This window comes from Phodopus roborovskii, unplaced genomic scaffold (genome assembly GCF_943737965.1).
Source record: "Phodopus roborovskii unplaced genomic scaffold, PHOROB, whole genome shotgun sequence".
NCBI classification, from domain to species: domain Eukaryota; kingdom Metazoa; phylum Chordata; class Mammalia; order Rodentia; family Cricetidae; genus Phodopus; species Phodopus roborovskii.
In genome coordinates, this window is record NW_026126409.1 from 21,039,634 (window position 1) to 21,057,637 (window position 18,004).

Below are 18,004 nucleotides of genomic sequence, written 5' to 3' on the forward strand. Positions count from 1 at the left end.
GGGATTTTTCCTGCCTCCCTCTCTTCTGTCCTGTGTCTCTTTACCTTATTTTCTTACCTTCCCCTCAATAAACTTTCTACATGAGTCACATCTTCAGGCCTCTGTTTCCCTTTCCACCCACAGCCCATCGCCGGCCACCTGCGGTCCCAACCCATTATTCTTTATTCCTAACAGTGAGGCATGGAGCTTCTTTTTCTTTTTTTAAAAAACATTTATTTATTATGATAGTGTTTTTTGCCTGCACACCAGAAGAGGGCACCAGATCTGATTACAGATGGTTGTGAGCCACCATGTGGTTGCTGGGAATTGCACTCAGAACCTCTAGAAGAGACGGCTAGAAGAGCAGCCAGTGCTCTTAACCTCTGAGCCATTTCTCCAGCCCCCACCCCCAGCATGGATTTTCTTTAACTATAAACCTAGGAATAATTTGAGGTGATTTTTGTTGCTGCTGCTGCTGTTAGAGAAAGACGTTTAAGATTGCTAGGATGGCAAAAAGCTAAATTAATAATAAGGCATAATGAGGAAGTGGCGAGACTGGGCCACTGGGGGAGGGGGAAAATGAAAAAGATTGTGTTGCTTTTCCAAAACAGGTTTTCTCTGTGTAGCCAGGCTGTCCTGGAATGCTTTAGACCGGCTCTATAGACCGGGCTGGCCTCAAATTCACAGGCTGGCCTACCTCAGCCCCCTGAGTACTGGGGCGAAGGTGTGCATCACCACGCCCACAACTCTGGATTCTTGAGGAGGAAATAACTTGGGGAATCTCAGAGTGTGAGAGGCCCAGTGTGTCTTGAGCCAGGGCGCCTCTGACACCCCTGATCTGTGGAGCTGGGCCAAGGAGAGGATTGGCTGCCCCTTTGGCTGCTGTTCCTCTCCTGCAGTGGGGTGTGGGAGTCAGGGGTTATCAGCTGTGAACTGTCAATGAAGGGCGAGAAGACAGGTGTCTGCTCAGCTGACTGCCAAAGGCTGAGCCAGGGAGGACAGTGTGAGGGGCTGTGAGTCTCCCTGTGGCCAGGACTGATGGGGGATGTCCTTCATTGCTCACATGCTACCAGTGGGTCACCTCTCACTGTCTAGAACACACTTGGGATGAGAAGCATGGGGAAGGGGCCCAGGACACAGATGACCAGACACCTAGAACCTTTGTGTTTTGTGACTTTGCAAGAAGGCTCACAGTCTCCACTGATTGTAAGTGGGGAGCAACACAAGTAACATGATGGTGAATAAGCGTGTTTTGTGAAGTTCCAGTGCAGTGTAGGAGTATGCCATGAGGTGGCTACCCCCATCCCCAAACCTGCTCAACTGAAGGGGCCCTTCGAGTTAGAAGCATTGTTTTGTTTTTGCTTTGTTTGTTTTGATATGAGGTTTTAGTCTTAGTGTGTAGCCCTGGCCACCCTTAAACACACGGAGATCCACCTGCCTCTGCCTCCCAAGTGCTGGTATCGAAGGCATGCACCACCACCCCTTGGCTTGTTGTGGAATATTTGTACACTGTGTGAAGATGTAGTGCTGTGATTGGTATAATAAAGACCTGAATGGCCAATATCGAGGCAGGAGAAAATAGGTGGGATTTCTTGGGAGAGAGAGGAAGGAATCTAGGCATGCAGATTTTGCTAGGGACTCTGAAGAAGTCTGATATAATGAACAGAACAGAAGTCATGTGGCAGAATGTAGATTAATAGAGATGGGTTAATTTAAGTTACAAGAGCTAGTTGGGAAGAGGCCTAAGCTAAGCCCAAGCTTTCATAATTAATGAATCTCCATGTCGTTGTTGGGGGACTGGTAGTCCCACAAAAGAAAGTCCAACTATACAGCATGAACTCCATAAGTCTGCTTTCAGATGAAATGCTGGCCTGGAGAAAAGTGTGGCTCTATTGTGTGGGACTATCTTGTTTGTACAGTTATTTTAAGTATCCCTAGATAATAAACGGGAAGCATCACACGGGGTGAATGGCAATGTGTTTTGCAAATTTGTTGTCTGTCTTCATTGTAGGATTTGGGCTGGGCATGCATTCCCTTCAGTCCTAGTCAGTTTTTTATAGAATCAGGGCAGGGGAAGGAAGTGGTGTGTTTTCATAAATTTTTAAAATTGCATTTATTTTTAATGGTGTGTGTACATGCATGTGCACATGCATGTGTATTTGTACATGTATGCCATGGTGCATGTGTAGTAGTCAGGAGATAGCTTGTAGGAGTCAGGCTTGAGCAAGCTTTCTTACCAAGTGAGCCATCCTGCGGGCCCAGGAAGTGATATTTTAACATATAATGCTTTTCCAGCTCTGTTTATTCATGTGGCACGAGCGGACTGCATTTACTGTCTCCACAGACAGGTGTGTCCTCAGGGATTTCTTTAATGGCTGTCTTCGATTGACTGCTGTACAAGCTGAAGTGTAATAAGATTTATATGGATTTGGGCCTCAAGGCTCAATTTCCCACTTACATAGATAGGGTTCATGTCAGAAAACAGATTTAGAGTCAAGAGATCTGATCAACATACTCAGGCCAGAATTAACCGCTAAATGACTGGGACATTTCTGGCCAGCCCTGACATAAGCAAAAATGTCATCCCTCTTGGCTTGTTGGGAAGTTACATAGCCAAAATATTTGGGGTACAAATAGGGAGGGCAATAGGGTTTCATTTATATTAATCAATGTAAAAGCAGTATGAAAAAGATCTCCTTCCCATGCCCTTTGTGGATGATTGCTTGAAGATTTCTGACATGTGGTCCTCCCTTGTGCTCCCAGAGCAGCAGGATAGGGTCAGCACATCCTTTCCCTTCCTCTTAGGGAACACTGGTCCAACCTGTTTTCATGGTCTTTCATCTGCATCAAACCTGCCTCAAGCAGGTGTCAGCAGCCAAATATGAAAATCTCTCCTCGTCTTTCCCTCCCTGCATCCCTCTTCCTCCCTTCTCTCTATGTTGCTAGTGTAGCCCAATCTGACAGTCACTTCTGGATCCTCTTCAGCTTCCCTGTTGCTGGGGCACCTGGCTGTTCCCTCCTGTTTTACACAGTTGTACACACAGGCTTTAGGATCCAGGGCTGCAGCTTGAGCTGTCTTGAGAGTGCTCATTGCAAACTCTATCGAGCCTGCCCATTCCTGGTGATGATAATAGGCACTCCATTCAGTAGGTCTGAAGCATGCTCTATGGGGTTGGTTGTTTGTTTTTTCTGCAGCTTATTTTTTAATACTCTGCAGACAAGCTTGTGAACATTATCTGTTGACTCACAGTCAAACATTATCAGCCTCATATCAGATCACTGACAATCCAGATGTTATAGGCCTCTAGACACAGCACCCTGTCTCGTCTTTCAGGGTGAAGTAGCTGAAGCAGAGGTTTAACTGGGCATTTCCTCGAAGCATTCCCACCTATTGTACACACTAAGGAAGGACTGCCTTTGTATTTGATTCTTAAAAGTTTTTTTAAGTGCTTATTTTTATTTTTTATGGGTATATGTATTTTGCCTGTGTGTATTGCTATGCACCACATGTTTACCGGTGTCTGGAGAGGTCAGAAAAGGGCATTGGATCTCCTGAAACTGGAACTTAGAGGTGGTTGTGAGCTGCTGTGTGGATGCTGCTGGGATTGAACCTGGGTCCTCTAGAAGATCCAGTGCTCTTAACCGCTAAGCAACCATTGCAGCCCCTTTAAAATGTTTTTCAATCAGCCAGGAAGGACACACCTAATCTCTGTACCTAGAAGCAGAAACAGTCAAATCTTTTGTGAATTTGAAGCCAGCCACCAAGTGAGTTTCAGGCCAGATAGGATCATATAGTGTCTCAAAAAGAAAAGAAAAAAGAAAAAAAAAGTTTTAAAAGACATTTATGTTTGCTTGTTTATTATGTATGTGTTAAGATTATGTTATTATGTATGTGTTAATATATTATGTATATGTGAAGATACATAATACACATGTAGATATTATGTATGTGTTAAGAGGACAGCTTACAGGAGTTGGTTTTCTTCACCCATTACATGGCTCTTAGGGTCAAACTTGGATCATCAGGTTTGACAGCAACCCTGAACCATCTAGCTGGCTGGTTGGTGCTGCACTTACTCTAACAGGTCACATTCTTCAAGAACTGGAATGCAGATTTCTAGTGACTGAGCCATCAAATGGCCTCTTTCCTTCATCTTTTATAGCCAGTTTAATAACAGTAGCCATTAGCTGGTCTCTCATTGACCGATGAGCCTCTTACATGTAGCTGTAGCCCATTGGTCTTAACTGAAAACATCCAGTTCAGAGGAGGCAAAAAAAAAAATGCCAAGTGTCACTTGTCAAAGGAGAACATGAGTAAGGGCCACACATTTTTTTTAATTGTTGTTAGTGAGCAATTAGCCATCTTACCTAGGAATAGGGTCAAGGTCAGGGCTCTTCTATAGGACAGTAACACAGTTAAGAGTCCAATTGATTACCTTTCTGTCACCTCCCACTATAAATGGCTTTCTCTCTGCTTTGTGAATGGAGAGCCTTACACACCTAAGGGCTCTGTTATCAACTAAAAAGACCACTAATGCTTTTATGGCTGATTCATGAGTCCTATTTCTGTGTTCCTGCTGTAAAGGGATATGAAAATATTTTAAGAGTCAGGTCCTTAGGGTATGTTTTGGGCACTTGTTATCACTGAGAGACAAGACTTCCCAATGTCTTCCAGCTGTCACCGGGATGCGCCAAAACACTAGTCCTCCATTAAAAAGAAGGAAATGGGCAGGGACGGTGGTAGCCCACGCCTTTAATCCCTGCACTGAGGAGACATAGGCATGCCTGGTCTACATTGCAAGTTCCAGGATAGCCAGGGCTACACAGAGAAACCCTGTCCCGAAAAACAAAACAGACAAGAAAAAGGGAAAGAAAAGGAAGGAAGGTACTGAGACAAAAGATATATAGAAGCTTGCCCACTCAGCACATGATCTCCGTGAGTTCAAGGCCCAGTTTGGTCTCCCTAGTAAATGACTTCCAGGATAGCTAGGGCTATAAAAAGGCCAGGCAGGAGTCACTTCTGTGGCTATGGATTTTCTTGAGGCAGGGGGATAAAATAGTCTAAAATTAGATTTTTGGAATGCTTTTCTAACTCTGAATATGTAGGCAGTCCGCCATGTTTATGGATTCTATTTGCTGATTCAATCAACTATGGATGGAGAACCTTTCTGCAATTTTTTTTTTGGGGGGAGATCTGTACTGAATATGTATGGAAACATAATCGCTATCGTGAGCTAAATGCTGCTGGGATGTTCCAGGTGGTAGACTTTGACTAATCTGAGTCAGGAGAACACAAGAGGCTATGTTTGCTGTTGGCAGAAGTCCGCTTTCTGTGCAGGTTCTCGGAAGATGCAGCTCTATCAAGGCACAGCCAGGTTTGGGTGCAAGACGGAAACATGGTTGGGTAGAGGGTGAAGACAGTATTGATAGGAGGCTCAGAGGCCAAGAAGGTTAAACTGGAGTGGGGGGATGGGGAGTGTGAACTCGTTATGTGAGGTTATTCCAGGATGGCTCTAGGGGCGGGGTGAGGCAACCTGGAAATAAGAAAGCTGGTTCCTGAAAGTTTTGCAGAGCACAGAGATGACTTTCTTTTCCACTTTGGCCATGTAGAAGGGCAGATTCCTTGGCTCTGCATGGCCAAGAGGATGGATGCCTCTTGTCTTTTTTTCCTTTTGCTGAGTTTCCTTCCTTCTTCTTTTTTTTTTTTTTTTTTTTTTTTTTTTTTTTTTTTTTGTCTCTGGGACCTGCTTGAACAGGCTGTTTGATGTCTGAGTCTGAGACTTTGAGTTCACTGTTGCTAGTGCAGTTCCTGAGCAGCAAAATATTTAATCAGTGAGATCACTTGAGGGAAACGAGATGGGATCAATAGGAGGAGCGCTTGCTGTGTTCCTTCAGGGTCAACTTCCAAGCTGTTTTTCTTCTTTTGGCAAAACCATGAACCATTAAAAAAAAAAATGGAAGGAATAGGCTGCTGCAGCTATTTTTAATCAGCTGTGTGTTGCCCTCCTCCATGGTGCACTCCTTGACCAGATTCACAAAAGTAAACATGTGTTAGCCTGCTGGTACCCAGACCCCTTTAAAGGATTTCTCCTCCTTTCTCGATGGCCAAGTATTTAGGAGCAAGTCCTCCGGTTGATAAATGACATTGTGTGTTGCACCCCCCATGTACCTAAGGTTTCTAGTACAAACTAATGGAGCATTTCAGAAAGAGTATTAAAGCGAGAAGCAGGAGTGATGGCTTCTGGCTAAGAGGGTCCAAGTTCAAAGGATCCCAATTTGGTTCCCACCACCCTGTGACTCCAGTTTTAGGTAATCTGATGCGCGCCCTCACCCCCCACCCCCTGGATCTACACTCACGTGTACAGGCACAAACAAATACAGTTAAAAATAAAACATCTAGAACAGCATTTGTTGAGTGCATGCAAAGCCCTGGGTTCTACCCCAGCACTGAAAAAAGAAAAAAAAAAAAAAAAAAAAAAAAAAAAAAAAAGTGGGGGCCTGGGAGTCAGATATGGCTGGGCCAGTCTGTGCTCCACAGTGAGTTCAAGACACCCTGAAATGCCATCTCAGAAAACACAAGTCTGGGTGTAAGCCAGGTGTGGTGATACACACCTGCAACTCCCAGCACTCGGGGTGATGAAGCAGGTGGACCTCTGTGAGTTCCAGGCCAGCCAGGGCTACAAAGTAAGACCCTGCCTTAAAAGCCTGGATATGGTAGCAGAGAGGCAGAAACAGGATGATCACAAGTTTGTATCGTGGAAAAATAAGGATCAGGGAAAACAGATAGGCTGAATAGATGAAATAACTTACAACAGAGACAGATGAACGCCAGCAGGTTCCAGTCCCAAGGATGCCTCCGGATGCCCTCTGTCAGAGAGTGCTTTGGGGTCCCTTCTCAGAACCCAGTTCCCCAGGTCACATCTGCACCTGTCCCCACCCCCAATGGGCGTGGTCAGTGCAACAGGTGTGGACAGAGTGACTATCTTGCTACAATTCCCCTTTTAGTCTAAAGAAAAGATTTAGGCTTGATACAAAACTGTATACAAAACTGTGAATAACAAGTATGCTCTAAGAAAAGGAAAATCAAGAACATACAAACTTAAGACCTACAAGTTTGTAGTTAGTTTAGGATTCATAGCAAGTCCAGAAAACTGAAGTAAATAAATGGATGGAGTTTAAAAGGCAAAGGGAATTCAGGAAGAAAGACAATAGAGAATGTCCATGTCATTGGATACACAAGTATTTAATTATGCAACTCTTGGTGGTGTCCCATCCCATCCTCTCTCCAGATGGTGGTGACTGGTTTCCAGGGGGGTACCTGCCAGTCTAAACACTGGTGAATACCTAGAGATAGGCCAGGGGCAGGGTCAGAGCAGGGGCTGAGGGCAAGCATGCTATTTCAGGGTCTTAGGCATCTGCACCCAATTCCACTTAAGCCTAGGCAGGTGACAGGCACGAGGGGGCACCTGGTACATTCTTTTGGAGGAAGAGGCCAGTCATACATTTGAACACCCGAAAAAAAAAAACCCAGAAACTTCTTTGCTTCCTTCTTAGCAAAGGCACTTATTCGACCAGTGTGGCTGGCCACTTACAAGTAGTGCCAAGAACAGAGGTTTTCCTGGTGACACAGTGAGTCAGTCAGTCACCTCACTCACTGGAGGGGTGGGCACTCTCCATAGCATTAGATCTTTGGGTAGTTCTAGCACTTCTGCCTGGGATGCCTAGGGTGTGTCTGTCTGTCTGTCTGTCTGTCTGTCTGTCTGTCTGTGTATCTTAGCTACTTTTCTCTTACTGGGAAGAGACACAAGAACCAAGGCAATTTCTAAAAAGAAAACATGTAATTTGGGGCTTGTTTACAGTTCCAGGCGAGTCTGACCATCTAGGTGGAGAGCGTGGTGGCAGGCAGGCAGGCACAGCACCAGAGCCATAGCTGAGACCTTACATATTATCCACAAGTTGGAGGGGATGGACAGGCAGATTGGGAGAGACTGGGCCTGGCTTGGGCTTTTGAAACCTCAAAGCCAGTGGCATGCCTCTTCAACAAGGTCATGCTTCCTAATCCTTCCCAGTACAGTTCTGCCAACTAGGGAGCCAAACATTCAAATATATGAGCTTTTGGGAGCCATTCTCATCAAGCCACCACAGTGTGATGCTGTGTTGCTGGAGGAGGAAGGTGGGGTGCAGGAGAGCGTGTACCCAGGCATTGGATGAGAAAGGGTTTATGTGTGCTGTGTCGGCTGCCAGGGCAAATGTGCTGTTGTGGCAGCTGCAGGCCTTGGGCCTAACACCTGTTTTCTGGAGGCTCCCCTGAGCTGACCTCTCCTTGGCTGTCCCTCCCACGTGTACATCTGTGTTGCTGGAGGGCCAGGCCCCCGCCCTCGCTGAGTCATATGTACCCAGAGTTCCGGATCGGCCAAATGCCTGCTCTCATCTCTCGGGTGTGGGGGCTGCTGGGTTTGTGACGGGTTGGGTTTATTCACTGGGCAAAGCTGACAGGGCTAAAAAGGAATGGGGTGTTCCAGTGGGAAGTAGCTGTTCTGGCAAAGAACTGAGCAGCATATGGGGAAGGGGGCATTCTAGATACGGGAAAATCTTTCCCCTTAGGATGGAGGAAATTGAAACCTGCTTAATGCTGCTGCAGCTGCTTCCTAACTTCGGCCTCTTTCTTCTTTGACTTACCGAGAAGTGGGGTGGAGGAGAAAAGCTGGGGCCTCAGGTCGTCCATCATTTCCAACTGGTACATAGTCCAGTTCCCAGCTCTGGTCTCACTGAGGCTCAGACAGTGCAGTCAGTGGCCTACTGCTCACCTAACAACTCCCTTTCTCTCTCCTCCTCCTCCTCTCCCCACTTGGCTCTTCTTCCCGGCCCCTGTGGGTGGCTGCAGCTCAGCCCTGGGGAGTCCCTTTGGAAGTGGAGTCTCTCCTGGTCCACCCTGGTGACCTGCTACAGCTTCGCTGTCGGCTGCGGGATGATGTGCAGAGCATCAACTGGCTGCGGGACGGGGTGCAGCTGGTGGAAAGCAACCGCACCCGCATCACAGGGGAGGAGGTGGAGGTGCGGGATTCCATCCCTGCTGACTCTGGCCTCTACGCTTGTGTGACCAGCAGCCCCTCTGGCAGCGACACCACCTACTTCTCCGTCAATGTCTCAGGTTGGTAGCAAAGCCCTCTCCCCATCCACTCCTCCAACTGCGTTTGCTAGTTTTAAAGGGGGAGGCAACTTCCTTCCCTTCCGTGGTCTCCCCTACTCTGCTTCGGAATTGCTGCCCACTAACATTGCTCCCTGCCCGCTGCGCTGCGTGGCTTAGCTCTCAAGAGGTTGACTAGATACGGCACATGCCAGGCCAGTGACAAGGGGCTGTTGAGACCCTGTGATTTCCCCACCACAGCATGTCCCAATCATGCTAAGTGGGTCTCAGCCGGCTTCATCTTGTCAAGGCCTGGGGTTAGTGATTGAGCCTGAGAGCATATGGTGAGGTTTCCACTGTGGTGGGAAGGACTCAGGTATACCCCTATGTCCTGGCTTTGTGTTGGGGGGGGCGCCTGTGGTGTAGCTCACGGTATGAGTGTGGCCAGGCAAGCCTAGAGTGCTTGTTGCTGGGTATATGATTGCTTTAGAACATGATTTCCACAAAACCAGGATCTGAGAAAGAAAAATCTGCAACTTTTCTGATGCCAAGATGTGACTTGGTACCTTCTTCCAGGCATCATGTAGAGCTTGTCCCTGTTGAGTAACATGTTTCCTTAAACCCCAAAAGTGCAGGGGGGAATAGAGAGACTTCTGGCGAATGGATTGCAAGCCTTTCCTTTTTCTTTTGATAGCCCTGGCTATCCAGAACTCACTATATAGACCAGGCCAGCCACAAAACTCACAGACATATGTCTGCTTCCCAAGTACTGGGATTAAAAGTGTGCCCCACCACACCCAGCCTGTTCTTGAATGGGTGCATCCCAGTTGGGGAGTGATGGCAGTTGTATCAGCCATGTAGGTGCACACTTTTAATCCCAGCACTCTAGAGGACCTCTGTGACTTTGGAGCCAGCTTGGTCTACATCCCTACATTGTGAGGCCCTGTCTTTAAAACAACTATTAAAAAGGCAGCTCTGACCTGGCGTTGGTGGAGCATGCCTTTAATCCCAGCACTTGGGAGGCAGAGGCAGGTAGATCTCAATAAGTTTGGAGACCAGCTTGGTCTACAGAGCTAGTTCCAGAACAACTCTAAAGCCACAGCCGAGAAACCCTGTCTCGGGAGGAAAAAGGCATCCCTGGGACTGGAGAGATAGCTCAGCTGTTAAGAGCACTTAATACTCTTGCAGGGGAGTTCTCAGCACCCACAGTGTGCTCACAACGGCCTCTGACTTCAGTTCCTGGTGAACACCTTCTTTTGCCCTTCCTGGGCTCCTGCATGCAAATGGTACATGCTCATACAGGCTCAATACATACACATAATACATACACATAAAATAAAAAGAAATTCTTGAGGAAAAGAAAAGAAAGAAAAGCAGGCAGCCCCCCAGCCCTCAGCAGGTCTATGGTAGAGGATCCCCATCATGGCAGGCTGTTCATCTACTTTTGGAAGTAATTTCAAGGCCCAGAGTCTCTAGACCCACCTGGGTTTCTCAATAGTTGATGTCCAAAGAATACCAATTCCTCTGCTGCTGTTGTGGGTACCCAGCTGGTACTGTTAGCTGAGAGGCCTTGGTATATAGGCTGAATTAAATAAATGGGGGGTGGGTAGCCAGCTCTTCTGGGGCCATCAGCACTTAAGGAGAAGGCAGTTCACTGGGTTGGAATGAGAATTTGGAGCATGCCGTTCCTAAACACTGACTGTCACAGAGGCAAAGTTTGGGAGAACTGGAGTCCTTCCTTAGTGGTCCTGATGAGGTGACTTCTGTTTGGGTCCTTCCCTAGTGGTCCTGATGAGGTGACTTCTGTTTGGGTGACAATCTGGAATTGTTCAGAAGTGCCTCAGGGCCCCCATCCCCGTTCTTCTCACAGATGCGCTTCCCTCCTCAGAGGATGACGACGATGATGATGACTCCTCTTCAGAGGAGAAAGAGACGGACAACACCAAACCAAACCGTAGGCGTGAGACACTGTTTTCTACCTTCTTTACTGACTTTGAGGCATGGGCATTGAAACTTAGGGGAAGGGTTGCCTAAATGGGGGTAGGGGGACACAGAGGACCTGTGGGCCATGGTGCCTGGCTGCTGGTATTGAGCAGGTAGATAGGGTGTGTGTGGTCCTGCCTAGGCCCTTGCTTCTGAGTCTGAGTGCTCCTGCTACCCTCATCTGTCTCCCTTGGCTTTTCCTGGACAGCTGTAGCCCCATATTGGACATCCCCAGAAAAGATGGAAAAGAAACTGCACGCAGTACCAGCTGCCAAGACGGTGAAGTTCAAATGCCCATCCAGTGGGACACCCAGTCCCACTTTGCGCTGGTTGAAAAATGGTAAAGAATTCAAACCTGACCACCGGATTGGAGGCTATAAGGTACATACATGTGTGTTCATATCCAAGAAAAGTTAGAAGAAGACGTTGTACTTGGGAAGCAGAGGCAGGCAGATCTCAGTGAGTTTGAGGCCAGCTTGGTCTACAGAGCGAATTCCAGGACCGGCTCCAAAGTCACAGAGAAGCCCTGTTTCAAAAAAAAAAAAAAACTAACAAATAAAAAGAAAAAGAAGGCATTGGATGGAGGTCTGGGATAGAAAACCCATATTAAATTCCTTTTTAATTGTTTTGTTGTTGTTTGAGTTACTTGTTATGAGTACCCCTTTTGTTGTGGGGGGGGGGTCTAGATAGGGTTTCTCTGTGTAGCCCTGGCTGTCCTAGAATTCAGTCTGTAGACCAGGCTGGCCTCCAACTCAGATTCACCTACCTTACTCTCCTGAGTACTGGGATTAAAGAAATGTGTGTGCCACTATGCCTGGCCATCTTGAGGGCCCTTTCTCAGGACAGATTACTGGAAATGAAATTATTAGATAGAAGAGTGTAGATATGTTTTTCAGCTGTCAGTACATAGAAGCCACCCCCCTTTCCCTTTCCTTGTCCTTCTGTATACCGAGCCCACATTGAGTCACATTTTTAGCCCCCAAGCTTAAAAGGGAAAACCAGTCACCTCCCCATAAGAGAACATGAGAATGACAAACTCACCAGACCTCTGCCAAGAAATACAGCATATGAAAAGGTGTTCGTGTGGTTTATTGAGATAATTAGGCATTTCCTAGGCTGATAAGCTTCATCCTTTCCCTCTGGGTCAAGTCCTTCGTATTTGTAGGAAGAACAGTTGGCTGAAAATCTCTTCTTCGGAGATCTAAGATCTAATGATCTCCAAGCTTCCCAAATAGGTCTCATCTCACCTAGAGTCTCTTTTCATTCCTTGTTGGCTTTTTTGAGACTGTTTCTTCCCCATAAACCCCTGACTGGCCTGGAATGCCCACCCCTCCTGTCTTAGATCCTAAATGCCACCACGCATGGCTTCTCGTTGCTCTTATATAAGAAAACAAAGCAGAGAGGGGCTGGCTGGAGACTGCTTAGTGGTTAAACATTATACCACTCTTCAGAGGACCAAGTCTGGTTCCCAGCACCCACACCAGGCAAATCACAACCACCTACAACTCCCAGGCTTCTGCACAGCTACACTCACACATGCGTGTTCACAGCGCATGTGCACACTTAAAAGTAGCAGTAAATCTTTTTCTCTTCATTTCTATTATTTATTTATTTATTGGATCCAGGGTTTTTCCTGTGTGGCCCTGGCTATCCTGGAACTTGCTCTATAGATCAGGCTGGCTCAGAACTCAGATCAACCTGCACTGCTTCCTGAGTTCTGGGATTGAAGGCGTGCACCACGACCACCACTGACTGGACTTCCTCTTTTTCCTTTTTTCAAAAGCAGGAATATGGAAAAGCTTTACTTTAACTTAGCAAGTACTTGCTGTTTATAAGTTACTATGCTTCAGCTAGGATAAGACAGCATTGTGGCCTATGGAGATTTTGTAGCCTAATAAGAAGGCAAATGTCAAAGGGCAACTGAAGTGAACAACTGTTTAGTTAGTGCCTTGGAGGAAGAACAGAAGGAAGGTTGAACACAGATCTGACCAGAGTCAACAGGAAGAGATGGGCTTTTTGTTTTTGTTTGTTTTAATTGCATTTTCATTTATTCTGTGGGCAAGCAGTGGTGTGCATGTGTATATCACAAGACAGCTTGTAGGAACTGGTTGTCTCCTTCCACGAGGCAAACTTGTCAGACTTGGCGTCTACTGATCCGTCCTGCCAACCCTGAGGAGATGGCTTTTGAGACTTGGTGTCCAGAGTAGCAGGAGAGCCACATCAGGCGTAGGAATGAGATTTTTGGGCATGGAAAGGATACCCAGTGAGTTTAGGAGAATTTGCCAAAGATACATTTGTCCAGATCATGGCTACTCCTGAATGCTACGGTGAAGGTGTCCGGTGTCTTCACACCTTGCTAGTTTAGATTGCGTGGTATGTTCCCCAATTGGAATAGTCTGAGAACTGGTCCCCCTATGCTTTTTTTGGCTAACAATGCAGCACTGGTCACATGCTACCTGCTCTCATCCGCACCCTCCCCCAGATGTTCAACAAAGTCCCTTGGCTGTGCCCTACAGGTTCGTTATGCCACCTGGAGCATCATAATGGACTCTGTGGTGCCCTCTGACAAGGGCAACTACACCTGCATCGTGGAGAATGAGTATGGCAGCATCAACCACACCTACCAGCTTGATGTTGTAGGTAAGAAGGCCCAGGCGAAGGTGGAAAGAGTCGGGTGGGGAAAGGTGGCCATGGCATGCGTCTGAGGTCCTGGGGACTGGGGATGGAATCTGGACATTTGTCACTGTACTTCCCATTTTGAGCCCCACTTTTCCCACCCTCCCTCCCTTCCTCCTTCTCTTCCTTCCTTCCAATTACAATCTCAGACTTTAAGCCCAGGCTGCTTTGGAACTCACAGCCTAAACTCATGGTGGTCCTCCTGCTTCAACCTCTCAAGTGCTAGGATTATAAGCATTGACCTGCCCTAAGCCTAACTTTCCTTCTTTCTTTTATTTTATTCATTCATTCATTAATTTGGGATAGGGTCTCTATGTATCCCTGGCTGTCTTGGAACTTGCCATGTAGACCAAGCTGACCTTGAACTCATCCGAACTCACTCTGCCTGCCCTGACTCTCGAGTGCTAGGATTAAAGGCATGTGCTACAATTCCTGGATCACTTTTTTTTTTCTTTATTCATTCATTAAGCAACCACTACTATTATGCGACATGTCTTGAAAGACATAGCTTGATGCATTGGTAAGAACTGTAGCATAATAGTAGCGGTTGCTTAACAGACACCACTAACATACCAGGGTCTTTAAATCCTTTGTGTCCTTACAGTGTAGGCACAATTAGAGTAGCTCTAGGCCAAGTGCACACACAGAGGTGCAGAGGCCAAGTGCCTTTGAATATAGACTCTCAAGCATGTCCACTTGGTGGCATTTCAGAAGACAGAACAGTGTGTTGTTTGTCTCGGGCTATGATTGTAGAGGTCATGGGTCTTCTGTTCCTGAGGGTGTATGGTCCTGCCTTGGCATTGATGTCATTCAGGAAGATCTGGGGAGGGTCTAAGACACTGGAATCTGGGAGCGTGTCTCTGTTTACACAAGAGATTTGGTTGTGCCTGAAAATGTGAGTACAGGACTGGAGGAAACGGCATCCCTTCTCTCAAGTCAGATATAAGGGGCTTGCGTTTAAGAGAGGCACTGGGAAAGATATTGAAGAACTATGGTAGACCCTACCTCTGCCAGCATCCCAACCAGGACCAGGCCATTGAAGAGTCTAACATGTCCATATTCTCCCTTCCTCCATAGAGCGATCCCCTCACCGGCCCATCCTGCAGGCGGGATTACCTGCCAACAAGACTGTGGCCCTGGGTAGCAACGTGGAGTTCATGTGTAAGGTGTACAGTGACCCACAGCCTCACATCCAGTGGCTGAAGCACATCGAGGTGAATGGAAGTAAGATTGGCCCGGACAACCTGCCATATGTCCAGATCCTGAAGGTAATCTTAGTCTCATTCTTGGCTGGTGTGCTGGGAAGGTGACCAGGTGTCCCCTGGGGCTCAGTGCCGGGATTAGGGCTCAGCCTTACCCATAAGGCACATCATACTCCATCTTAGTAGGGATCTAGCCACAGGCTGGTGACAGCAGAAATGGGGATGAGCTGGGAAAAGAGGGTGGGGGTGGGTGGTTGATAATAGTGGCTGGTTTCTGACAATCTTTGAGAGTGATTTGGGATCTTGGACCAGTTACTCAAGGAAGGCATTCAGACTCTTGCTTGCTTGTGGCCTAGCACCACAGCCTTCCAACATCACGTGTTTACCTGTGTCAGACCTGCTTTTTTCCCAAGTTACAGTCTTTTGGCGAACAAGGTAAACGATAAGGATGCTGCTGCTTAAACAGTTGGAAAAGTAAACGCCACCTATAAATTCTCAGGCGTTTGAAGAGTAATGGCATTTTCTTCCTTTTTCCTCTCACTCCCAGACTCTCATTGTCCCTGAGTGCTCCATTAATCCAGGGAGGTAATTGCCTATGTCTCCAGTGGACTTTGCAGCAGGAATAACCAGAAGTTAGACCTCATCCTCCCCTGCCTTGGCTGTCCTAGAGATTTACTGACTGGCCCTTCTCTTTGTCACTGGTGTTGAAAATATTCTGGAAGAAAAGGGGGGGGGGCACTCTAGCTTTGGGCCTTGGAGCTCTGTCTCCAATTACAAGTCCCCACCCTGGTCTGGTACAGGAAGTTTAACACATGCAGAATATTTGCTTTGGGACAGTGACCCTTCCCGTCCCCTCCCCTCCCCTCTGCTTTCCCCCTTTTCACGCCTCTCTGTTTCCCTTCTTCTTCTTCTTTGTTTCCCCTCCCCCTTCTGTTTTACCATTCTGCTCTTCCCTTTCCATCTAGTCTGATTAGAGGTTTCTTTTTGTCCCACTCAGAAGAAAAGGTGGTAGGTCCCAGTGCCTCCCTTACCTTGGCTCCTGAGGCCTGACTGGAAGTTGCCCCAGGAGCACAGTGTGGCCACATCTCAGTGTTTGCCCAACTGACTGGTGTGTCGTTGGTTTATTCCAGCATTCGGGGATTAATAGCTCGGATGCGGAGGTGCTGACCCTGTTCAATGTGACAGAGGCCCAGAGCGGGGAATATGTGTGTAAGGTTTCCAATTATATTGGTGAAGCTAACCAGTCTGCGTGGCTCACTGTCACCAGACCTGTGGCAAAAGGTAATGGGGAGATGGACGGGACCCTGTACGTACTTGATTTAGGCCCCACACTGCTGGGGCAGATTGGGAAGCCAGCACCAACTCTGCCTTTCTCCTACTTTGTTGTTCTTAATGCCCAGAGCCATGGAAAAATCCCTGGCTTGGGAGGTTGGTTTGGTTTGGTACTGTGTTGGTTATCTGTGGCTCCCTCTAAGCCTTATGTGTGTATTTCTCTCTCTCTCTCTCTCTCTCTCTCTCTCTCTCTCGTGTGTGTGTGTGTGTGTGTGTGTGTGTGTGTGTGTGTGTGTGTGTAAGTACTTATGACCGTCCATGTACTTGTGAAATAGACTTTTGTGTTAGGAATGATACTTTAGACTGAAGTTAAAAAAGGTGATGAAGAGAAGGGACTAGGTATTCTCCTTCAGACCATATCTGCAGGGTGTGTGTGTGTGTGTGTGTGTGTGTGTGTGTGTGTGTGTGCAACTGCCCTTCTTTCCCTGCCATCTGTCCATCTGTACCCACTGACTTCTCTTTACCTAAAACCAAACAGCCCCCCACCTGCCAGGCCCCATTTCTCCATGCTGCCCACCGCCCGCATGCTTGGCTGGGCCAGTGGCTGCCAGCGTCTGGTGAAGGGTCGTAACCAGCCGTCGTCTTGTCAGGTCTGCAGGAGCGCCTCCCTCGGGGCCTCACTCTTTTCCTCTAACAGGTTTCGCTGCCTGGTGGTTTTGCCTTGTTGCAAAGGAGATGCTGGGGAGCATTTCTTCCTCTGGTTTTGGTCCTCTTCGCTGTCCCTCTTTCTCTGTCCCTCTGAGGTCTCATGTCCTGTGCGTGTCCATTTTGCTTCCGTTGTCTCTTCTAGACTGCTGGAGTTAATACCACCGACAAGGAGATGGAGGTGCTTCATTTACGAAATGTCTCCTTTGAGGATGCGGGGGAGTATACGTGCTTGGCGGGTAACTCTATCGGACTCTCCCATCACTCTGCATGGTTGACCGTTCTGGAAGGTATACACTGCACTGGTCCTTTCCTTGTCCTGCCTTTGCCATGGGAGCAGTGCATCCATTACAGGGCCGGGGAGAGGCCCATCTGCTGTGTGCCCTTTTCTGCTCCCACTTTGAGGCACATGCAGGGGATTCCTGGGTTCTCAGGAAGCCACAGGGCTGCCTCCCCCTGCACATCTGTGTCTGGCTCTCTCCCTGGTCAGTGTAATGCATGCATGAGCTCTGGGTTTACCTTGTGGCAGGGCTTTCCAGCACAGGCTCCTTCTATCCTTGGGTATAGCATCTTCCCTCATCCACTTGGTACAAGAGTGTCAACAACAACAACAAAAAAAGCCCTGGACCTCTTCTCTGTGAATACAGGTTCTCAGCCAAGGGGAGCTTACGGCTTCCTTTGGATGCTGTCGGCCCCATCTTCATTCTGCTGTGCTTTGACTGGCATGCTACCTTTGGAAAGGCCTGTCTTAACCTGACAGTGCCCATTCGGCCTCTCTGGTTCATCCCTCTCGAGTGGGGAGATCTGTGTCCCGTGTACCAGCCAGGAAGGAAGGAGCCTGCAGCTATGCCGGGTGGTGGGCTGGTGGCACAAGACCAGTATGGTCTTACCTGCATGTGGCCAGGGTGATGCTGTTCTATGGCTGCTGCCTTGCATTCCTTCTCTACTCTTCCCTTCCACCTTGCTTGTGCAGCAGCCCCTCACACAGATGCTTGCAGAGAAGCATCTTGTTTTTATCTTCATCCCTGTCTCTGTCTAGTCAATGCTTCCTGTGAGTCTT

The 18,004-nt window shown here is 47.7% G+C and overlaps 1 protein-coding gene across 13 annotated transcripts in view; it reads left to right on the forward strand.

The window, feature by feature from the left end:
- The window catches only part of Fgfr1 (fibroblast growth factor receptor 1), a 54,390-nt gene that overhangs the window by 27,888 nt on the left and 8,498 nt on the right, over nucleotides 1-18,004 (forward strand). For 3 of the 13 annotated variants that reach the window (XM_051182152.1, XM_051182149.1, XM_051182146.1), the window contains exons 3-8: nucleotides 8,864-9,130; nucleotides 10,977-11,066; nucleotides 11,298-11,470; nucleotides 13,606-13,729; nucleotides 14,843-15,033; nucleotides 16,098-16,248. In XM_051182152.1, the coding sequence (XP_051038109.1) occupies nucleotides 8,864-9,130; nucleotides 10,977-11,066; nucleotides 11,298-11,470; nucleotides 13,606-13,729; nucleotides 14,843-15,033; nucleotides 16,098-16,248 (996 nt within the window). Of the gene's footprint in view, nucleotides 1-8,863; nucleotides 9,131-10,976; nucleotides 11,067-11,297; nucleotides 11,471-13,605; nucleotides 13,730-14,842; nucleotides 15,034-16,097; nucleotides 16,249-17,089; nucleotides 17,235-18,004 lie in introns of all 13 variants that reach the window. The other 10 variants (XM_051182153.1, XM_051182151.1, XM_051182147.1 and 7 more) reach the window with 7 other exon arrangements.